This window comes from Centroberyx gerrardi, chromosome 12 (assembly GCF_048128805.1).
Source record: "Centroberyx gerrardi isolate f3 chromosome 12, fCenGer3.hap1.cur.20231027, whole genome shotgun sequence".
Taxonomy (NCBI): Eukaryota; Metazoa; Chordata; class Actinopteri; order Beryciformes; family Berycidae; genus Centroberyx; species Centroberyx gerrardi.
Window position 1 is genome coordinate 14,825,829 of NC_136008.1, and position 10,342 is coordinate 14,836,170.

Sequence of the window (10,342 nt, forward strand, 5' to 3'; positions counted from 1 at the left end):
GCACATTGGTAAAATCATTGTCAAAATTATTCAGTATATAGCCATGTTTTTAGGAATGTGAGGTGTTTGTGTTGAGTGTATATCTGCAAAAAGACAGCTTTCCAACATGCTGATGATGAACACATTTTATGAACAAATGAACTGCTCTACATGGGATTTTGTGAGTAGTTTTGTGAATATCCTAGTTTAGTAGAAACCACTCAATTCGTATGACCTAGGAAAAACCAGACTGCCTTCTGTCACAATCACCCCTCCTCTGCAGTTCATTCTCAAATGTCATTCATCATTCATATTCACATTCATCATATTACATAGATTGGGGGTTGGCCAAGCTGTTCTTCCTTGCTTCAATGGTACTAACCTAGTTGTCTACATTATTTTATTCAGCTTCTAAAAAGGCATTGATACTAGTCTCTTCAGAGTAGTTTGAGGATTCATTTTCTCATCACACATCTTCGGGGTTCTCACTCAAGACTAAATTTTATCTTTGAATTTTTTTTCCTATGCCTCTGTACAGTTCAGTCTATTTTAGTGTACATTCAATAGTAATTTCTGTTCTGCAGTGGCCCTTTTAGTCTCAGCGTGATACATAACAACATAACATGGTTTGGACAAGGGCTGAACAGAGAGATAAAGTTTACATTGTCCCGTACATTATATCACATACAGTGTATAATGTATGTGTTCATCTGTTTGTGTCACTGTGACTGAGCATATGTGGTTTGTGCACGTATCCGTGCATGTGTGTATGTGTACATGTGCGTGCGTATGCGCGTCACAGCAGAATGTAAACACATACTAAGACTTCCTGTCTGAAGACCAGACAGAGACGAGATTTAGAGAGAGAGAGGGAGGGAGGTAGAAAGACAAAGTCATTAAAGAGAGAGAGAGAAAGGATGCTGATAGAGGGAGAAGGAGAGAGAGAAGAGGAAAGAAAGACACACTGAGGGGAGAGAGACACTTACGGCGAGATAAGGAAGCAGAAAGATCTGAGGGTGTTTGAGGATTCTAGAGAGAAAGCAACAGACTATCAGAAGACGGACAATCAGAAATGATGGGCATAACTATTAATGAGTAGATCTGGAGAAGAGTGTTAATGGATACAGCCAAATGAATGGAAAGACAAGACCGGCAGAGAGAGAAGACAAAAGAGATTCTCACTGAGATGCTAAACTGTTCCGACAGAAGTGGATATCAGTGTTCTGAGATGATGCAAGAGGGCATAGGTCGCTGAAAGTTGACCCTTCCTTGCTTGGGAACGACCCAGCATCACCTGCGTTGAGACTGACCGAGGATCAGTGGATTGGGAAAACGCTGAGGACACTCCAGCTTCATCTACAGGATTGACTGGTCCAGGGAATGGTTAGGGAATAAGGACTCCACTGGTCTGACTGGTCTCCTTTACTTCTCTCTACAGGTAAGTCGTCTTCAGCAGAGGATAAACTGTTGATATATTCTTATTAAAAGAAAGAGAGGAAAAGACGAGGGGCTTTCACAGAGCTTCAGCCCAGGCTCCACACTGATTGCATCCAATTCCAGTAGGCAAAAGCCGTAATCCCTTCTTTATTTCACCTATTAAATCCTCTTCGGTCATGAAAGGGAGATGTGGATGAAGCAGAGGGTACGATTTGAAGAAGGATTTTTAAGAGATATTTGAGACGGGGTCTGCAACTCAGTATTAGGATTGTGTTCCTGATATGTTGTACAATCAGTGTACATAGAAATCGAGGGGCATGTAAACTTTCAATACAAGTAGAAATACAACTGTCGCTAAAATTAGAGTTACAGCAGCAATGAAATGTTCCCTTTGCCTGGGGGGAAAAACTATAAAGCTGTAATTTGATGTAGGACAGCGTGAGATCTGAACTTAGTATTCCATCCTGTTTCTCCCTTTGTATCTCTCTCTCTCTCTCTCTCTCTCTCTCTCTCACACACACACACACAGACACACAGGACTCCCACAGTGCTGGAATTTATTTGGACAGTGTTATTTGCGATCTGCCTCAGAGCCCTCTGCCCTCCTCTCAGTATCACTTTACAGTCATTGCATCATCACAGCCTTTGATGTTAAAAGGGGCAGAGCAACAATATGACAGGATCGCCACAGTGATGCACTGGATTGATTTCATATTATCTGTGTGATCTCTGTAAAATAAATCTGACTATATACCATCTATTTCTAATCAGTCAGGATTTTAATAGGTCCAATATTTTTGGCGTTCTGCAGAAACCTGTTATTTGAAACTGTCACATTTTAAGGTTTTACCACAGTGAATGTGACAGTCAAACATTTTTCACAATTAAATGTCAACGTTTTTGGAGATACAATCTGCAGAACAATGACAATATACAGAGCATTAATGTGCAAGGCCTAGTGTTGATGGGTTTTGCAAAACGAGCCTATTTCCTGAATACATTATATCACTGCTTTTTTTCTGGCATAATGGAAACCATGCCATGGCACCGCAATGTAAAATGTAAAATTGACCTTTTCTTCAGGGATCTACATTTTAATAAGAGTTAATCTTGTGGACCAAAATCAATTTTGTTGGCTTTAGACTAATCGAACCAAACTTACTTAACTTTAGGCTAACAAACCACAAGTGTTTCATTCCACCTGCTTTACATTATAGGAATGAAGTCTTTGGCAATAGAACACAACCAGCAGCTTTTGATACCAGTTAGCTCAGGATAATTTGGGGATCAACGTTCATCTTCCCACGACCCAACTTTGGTTCCCAGCCCAGTCTTTGAAATTCACTGGGATATATGACTTGGCATTGTCATTTATCTCTCTGACCAGAGGAAGTGAGTGGTTTAATACACAATTTCCCCCTGAGTCATGCTCATAACACTCGTTAATGCTGTTAATGATGATGAACTAGCTCCAGTAAGCTGAATAATACCAGGGGATGTTACTGTGAAAACACCCATTTATTTCCTTCAGTGCCCTTAAAGCTCAATGGCCGGACCGGTCTTGTTAATGTTGATGAATCACATTATTCATGCCTCACCCTCAGCTGAGCATGTTATTCTCATTAGTCTGAACAGACTACATTTTTCATCAGCTAGATGATTATTTTGCTGTGAGAGATTAATTTCGGGCCATGAGCATACACAGCACAACAACCAGGGGTTCTTAAACCTTTTCAGCCTGGGAGCCTCATGAGCAATTAAACTACATTTGTCATGGAAGGATCCAGTAGCAGTTTTGGGTCCACACTCAACGGTCACTACTAGCAAAGGAAAATGGGATGTTTAATTGGCCATTTAAAGTGTATGTATACCCATAGATTCTTGAAGTGTTTGGTTTGATCAGTAAGCTTTTTGCAGTCTCATAACAACTGTAACTTAAAATGCAGGTGTGAGTTACAATAGCTCAGTCAATCAATTTGTGAAGTGAAAAAATGTCCTCAGTCCAATGAACTGAAGACAAATCAAAACCAACAAAGACCAGGGCAGCAGCAGAACAGATTCAGTCTGATTCAAAGTATTATTAAGAGGAACACCATCTATAGCTTTATAAATGTAGCCAATGTGAGACTGTGCTGTGGACAGATCCAGTTTACTGTCCTTTCCACAGCGGATGAAACCTGCTGTTTCCACACAGATACATGGATCATTTATTTAAGATTCAAAATTCACCTCCCAGTCCCACCTTTTCTTTCTCCTTTCATCTCCTTCATCCCCCTCTCCCCCATTCTTCTCTAGCTAATTACCCCCGTCCTTTATGGACCGTAAATGCTCTGTCCCAATATGGTCATTGGCCACTTGATGGGCTGTGTCTATAGACGAGGACAGGAAGGAACACTCAGGATGTAGTCTCTCTCTCTCTCTCTCTCTCTCTCTCTCTGTCTCTCTCTTTCTCTCTCTCTCTCTCTCTCTCTGTGTCTCTCTCTATCTTTCTCTCACTCTCTCTTCCTCTCTCACACAGCTTCTCACTCCCATTACATTCCACTGAGATACATACAGTCGCTGTCTGCCCTCTGCTGTCTATAAGATTCATACATTCTGGTACCTTCTAGTTCACATTTGGGTATTTGCATATTTTTCTCTTCACGGTTGAACCCGCCATATGGGAAGGGTCACAAGATAACTCCAATGTCTGATTTTAAAAAGTCACACAACAGCAGGAGAGTTTGTTGGTGCACTATGGGACATTATCATCACACTGTGAAAATATGAAATATGAAAATACCCTGAGGACGATATATAATACTTTATCACACTGACATCTGTTTACTCTTTCTTGTTCTTTGAGTGGTTTACCTTTGATGTACATACCTTCTCTATCATCTATAGGCCAACTTGTCATTAGCAGTCATGCAGTCATTGTACCTACTGTAGCCTTTGTTTAACCTTCATCCATTTAGCAGCTCTATTAAGATGATTAATAGATGTTTCATCTGTCAGTGCAGCAGCTAAATGCCTCAAGTCATTGCCTCTACTAGCAAGTTTAGGCCTATTTCTGCTGATATTCAACAGTTTGCAACAAAATGAAATGAAGCAACACAAGAAACACAAGCCACTCTCACAATATTTTCACAAGTGGGAAATGTTTTTATAGAAGTCACTCTTATCTTGATATTTTGGAATATCATAGTTGGTAGTAGTCTCCAACTCAAGACCTTGAGTTGGAGACTAGATGTAGTCCAATTGCTGGGGTTGTAAAGGTCTTTATGCTGCACCTATGAAAATAATGAAGCAAGTTGAACGTAATATGGTGGACTGATTTATCATATCAAACCATTTGCAAATGACACAAAACTCATTTAAATTGTAAATGTTGGGGGAAAGATTTGTCAGCCACTTCGTATCATCCTCACCACTATTACGGCAAGTGTCCACACACACACACACACACACACGCACACACACACACACACACACACACACAGCTTTATCCAATTCCACTCTGTTTATCTTATTTCAGAGAAGAATTCGCCTTCTTTCTTAGAGGTAAATAAACACACAGCCCATCTCTGAGATCAGGATTGATTAACACAGGCACTAAAGATGACTCTTTGTGGTACAGATCTGATCTTCTCCTATTTAAACAGGGTGAAAGCGTGTACACCGAATCTATTTTTTTGAGAATCTTTAGTTTTTTCTTCCATGAAAAAGTCAAGTCATATATTGGCCAGAAAGAGTTGAAAGTTAGATGTGTTTTGTCCCTGGTTGGGAGAGGATAAGATCCATAAAGGGTTAAAAACTAGATTTTCAGTTCTTGTGTAAATACAGCTGTAAATAAATAGTCATAAATAAATTGACAGGTTATAAATAAATAGACAGTCTAAATAACTCAGATGGTGCTATTGGCCTTAGGTGACTCTGTCAATGAGGGCCATGCCAACAGCAACAACCACCGAGGAGGGGGCAATGAGGGAGTGGAGATGGTTTGTTTGTGTGTGTATTTGTGTGTGTGTGTGTGTGTGTGTGTGTGTGTGTGTGTATGTGTGTGTATGAGAGAGAGAGAGAGGTACACAATCCAAGATAATTATTGTTTATGACACAAAAGAAGCCTGTTCTCACGAGCCCAAGTCCACTTTATATTTGTATATGTCCATACTCTCCAGACAATTTATGAGTTTACTGTCATAGTGGCTAATATTCCGAATCCTGCATCAAGTTTATTTTAAAATGATCAGGCATCAATCTAGGACAGACAGAAGCAAACACCAGAATCAGAATCAGCTTCATTTACCAAATGTGATTGCACCAGCTCTTTAGTTGCTTCATTGTGGCTTCAGTTACCAAAAAGCTGCTTCTCAACATTGTTCACAGTCTTCATTAAAATGCATGAGTAACAGCTACTAGCACCCATTAGTTACATATTGAAATTCAAAGTATCCGCTTAAGAAAGCAACATCTCATTTTGTCTGACAGAGATTCAACTCCTACCCCAAATCATCATCATCATCGTCCTCATCATCCTCCCTGTCCTCACCATCATCACCACCGCCTGCATCATCATCATCATCATTATTACCACCTCCATCCTCATCCCCATCCTCATCATGCACTCCAACAGTTCTGAGTCCTGGGTTTCCATCAATACTTCGTTTCCCATTCTGCCCATGATTGGCGGTGCCGGTAACAGAAGTGGCATGGAGCCGTACCTTCAGAGACTGGCTCATCTAGACGAGGGGCTCTACAACGACTTCTACAGCCTCTGGATCGCTCTGATGGTCGTCAACTCTCTCATATTCCTGGTAGGAATTTATGTTCTTCAGACAGGTGCCCCCTTTGATATTGAACATATCCTATAAAAGCCCTGTATTTTTTTTTAGTTTTTTTTTTTTTAGTTTTTTTTTACTTGAATTGACAGCTGACAGCTTGAAGATAATATTTCAGAACCTTGGGACCAAGCCAAACCATTCCCGACCACTGAGTTTGCAAAGTATTAAGTTAAAAAAAAAAAACAGCAACAACAAACATCAATGGCAACACCAGACAGTTTTTACAAGTCCTGGAAAGTTGAGATTTGGAGATGTGAGGATTCTGCAAGGCACTCATGACAGAAAAAAAAAAAAATGACTGTGTTGTACTGGATTCTACTGCCAGGGCCTCAAACTGTATATGATACACGATGCAACCTATTCCAATCTGTACAAACTGTCTATTTACCCATTATTTGACAGACAGCAACAAGATGGCTAAGAGTTGGCAGGTTGACAGAATATAGCTGATTTTTATCTCCTCTCCTCTCCTCTCCTCTCTCCTTTTCTCTACCTTCCCTCTTACTCCTTTTCCCAGGTGGGCATGGTACTCAACACGGTGGCGCTGTACGTCTTCTGTTTCCGCACCAAGCCGAAGACCACCTCGGTCATCTACACCATCAACCTGGCGGTGACGGATCTGCTGGTGAACCTCTCTCTGCCGACCCGCATCCTGCTCTACTACAGCGGAGGAGCCTGCGTCACCTGCTCCTACCTGCACATCTTCAGCTACTTTGTCAACATGTACTGCAGCATCTTGTTTCTGACCTGCATCTGTGTCGACCGTTACCTCGCCATAGTGCAGGTGGGTTTGTCAGTAAGCTAGTGAGTTAGCAGTAATGGTAGCAATGGCAACATTCTCTGTAATAACTTTTAGCATTGATTTTTTTGGCATTTCTACTTGAAGAACAAGAAAGCCACTTTGTTTCAAGTCTGCGGTCTGCACTTTGAATGGCTAACTTAAGTTAATGAGTTAGTATAATTCATTTTTTTAACTACCTGGCCATAGTGCAGAAAGATGAGTGAGTGAGTTCAATCCCTTTCACTTGGATGTTTACCATCATGTCAGCTCTTTCCACAGCCTACTTGCTTTCCTTCCTTCCTTTCCTCCATGGCTTTCCTTCCTTCCTCACTTCCTTCTTTCCCCCTTTCTTCTGTTTCAAGGCTGAACTGTCCAAGATCACAGGAATAACATCTGAATTCTGTAATCTCTCTTTAAGTCATACTGGATGCCCTCTCTCCCTTTTTCCTGGATGCTAAAATGCTACTTCATTTCCTTTGGCTTTGCAGGTTGAAGCGTCCCGTCGGTGGCGTAACTCCAACGTGGCCAAGTGTGTGTGCGTGTCAGTCTGGCTGTTTGCCATCGTGGTCACCTACTCCTTCCTCTCCACTGCTTTCCGGCACACGGGCTGCTGCCTGTCAAAGCTCCTCTTCCTCACCATCACCGAGTTCTTCCTGCCCCTCGTCGTCATCGTGGTCTTCACCCTGAGGATCATGTGGGCGCTAGCTGACCGCCGCCTGATGCAGCAGAGCAGGTATAGCCAATGTTAAAGGGAGTATCGTAGATAGTATTAGATGGTATATATAGAATACCATTGCATTTCCAATTTTGGTCTGTTATTTGTCTTTATCAGGTGTTTGCTACAATATGGGGGAAATGTTAAATGCATTGGCACTTCACCTCACCAAAAAATGACTCAATATCTTGTGTCTAAAAAGGTCAAAACTCCAGCAACACTTGTAGTATATAGAACAACTTTATTGTTAGACCAACATGTTTCGGCTTGTGGCCTTCATCAGGGTCATCATGAAACACATTACAAACAACATTTAAATAGGGTAACACAAAAAATTCAAAAACGTTAAAAAATAAAAGACAACCAATCATATACATCCACACACATATCAGCCAATGTGTCATAAGATATTGTAATTTTCATATTTGAAGTTAAAGATGGTCCTTTATAGGTTTGAACAATTTTCATGAAACTCATTTAAAACCTGTTATATAATTTCAAAAAGGCCTCAATCTGATAAGATATTTTTTTCCTTTGAGGAAACACTGTTGCCCCCTCACTGGCTTTGTTTACATACTGATTAATTGGATCGATTATATTTTTTTCACTTTTTTTTTTATACAAGAACATACGTGAATAAACCCCCAAAAATGTATTCAGAAAAAAGCACTTTGTGGAAAGAGAAGGTTTACCTTTGCAGCAGTGAAAGCAGTGGTGACATATGGCAGCTGGGACGTCACAGTGGGGGATTTTAACCTTTGTTCCCCCAGGGAGAGGAGGAGGAGGGCGGTCCAGCTGCTGACCACCGTGCTGGTCATCTTCACCGTCTGCTTCACGCCCTTCCACATCCGACAGGTGAGTGACAGATGGGAGGTGAAGCATCCTTTTGAAATAAAGGGTTGTAGTAATGCTACCATGCTGTTAGCGTCACCGTTTGTTTTGCACCCCTGAAACCCTTACTGAGTTGAGGAGCGAGTATATGAATATGAGGTGTCATATTCAGGTGCTGTATAGTGACTAGGATATGATAGAAAGGTACTGAATAGAACTGAATAGATAGGATAGACTGAGTTACAAAGTCGTACTGAATCTGTGTACAAACAATGTTGCTAGTTTGACTAATTTGTCAAGTCAAGTCATACAGTATTTGTATATCACATTTCATTCACAGGAAATCTCAATGTGCTATACACGCAAAAACAATGAAAAATAGCAAAAATGTTTTAAAATAGTAGAAATAACAACAAGAAATATATATAAAATGTGATAAAAAAAATACACATATATTGAAAATATGTATATATACAGTACATGTATATATACACACATACATACATTCGCATACACATACACGCATACAGCCATATACTGTATATTCATGCACACAAGGTTAGTCCAAAGCTTGGGAAAAAAGGAAAGTTTTGAGCACAATTTTAGTTTTGGGACATCTAAGGAAATCTGTGGATCTGGAATGAAGTTAACATTTCTTGTTTGATGTAGACAAGGCATTGTCATCTGTCACCACATGGCTGTGTTGGTCCTTGTCTGTGCTGTAGGTGCTGGTGTACTTCTACCCTGACATGCCTCACCATGTGATAGTCTACCACCTGACTGTCACTCTCAGCAGTTTGAATAGCTGTATGGATCCTGTGGTCTACTGCTTTGTAACTAATAATTTCCAGGTAACAAGACTGGTGTGTGTGCATATACATTTAATTGATTCCTTCCTTTACTCCCTCCCTTCCTTGCCTTCCTCTCTTGCTTTATTCTATTCATCCAGTCATCCTTCCTTTCTACTACATCTGTCCATCTCTCCACACATCTATCCATCATCCATCCTTCCTTCCAGCCATTATTCACTCACCCATCGCTCAGTCATTTATTTATTCACTCATCCATTCATTGAATAATTCAGTCCCTTTTTCTCCCCCAGGCCACTATGAGAAGTCTGTTTCGTCGTGCCGAGGCCGAGCAGACTAGCGGTGACATCATCAGCATGCAGCACAGCTCCAAGGCCTCAGGAGGAACCGTCAATGCCATCACCAATAATGTGATTGTGATGACCAACATCCCCCCGTCACCGCAGAGAGACAGTAATCTGGGGAAAAACAATACGCTGTAAATCCCCTTTCACATGGCGTGAAGAGACTGGGAAGAGTTGAGAGTCGCCGAGATGTCAGATTGGCCTGTGGAAACATGGCTGATATATCAAGACTCCCGTGACATGCTGACCAGTGGTGACATCATCAGCATGCGGCACAGTGCTAAGGGCTCAGGATGGACAGTCAATGCTATCATTAATAATATAATAATGATGACCAACCTGACAATTCACAATGAAGAGAGATACCATCATGGGGAATCATCACACAATGCAACAGAGCTGGTTCAGAGTCCTAACAACTTCTACTAACTATACTTGAATGAATCCCAAGAGTGAAGAGGGACAGTCAACACTATCACTAACAACATCATCAGGACCAGTAACATTCCCTCTACTCTACACAGAGAGACATAGGGAGCCAAGTTGGCTGAGAGGCAGTAAGGCCACTTCACAAACAGACATTTTACTTTTACATTTTGGGCATTTATCTCTTATCCAGACTA

At 41.0% G+C, this 10,342-nt stretch overlaps 1 protein-coding gene across 1 annotated transcript; it reads left to right on the forward strand.

The window, feature by feature from the left end:
* The first annotated feature begins 6,017 nt into the window (after positions 1-6,017).
* On the forward strand, positions 6,018-9,857 carry LOC139925442 (G-protein coupled receptor 20-like). Its single transcript, XM_071916823.2, has 6 exons — positions 6,018-6,212; positions 6,757-7,023; positions 7,509-7,753; positions 8,506-8,590; positions 9,292-9,417; positions 9,669-9,857. Exons 1-6 carry the CDS (start codon positions 6,018-6,020, stop codon positions 9,855-9,857), a joined length of 1,107 nt encoding a protein of 368 aa, XP_071772924.1.
* The last annotated feature ends 485 nt before the right edge of the window (positions 9,858-10,342 follow it).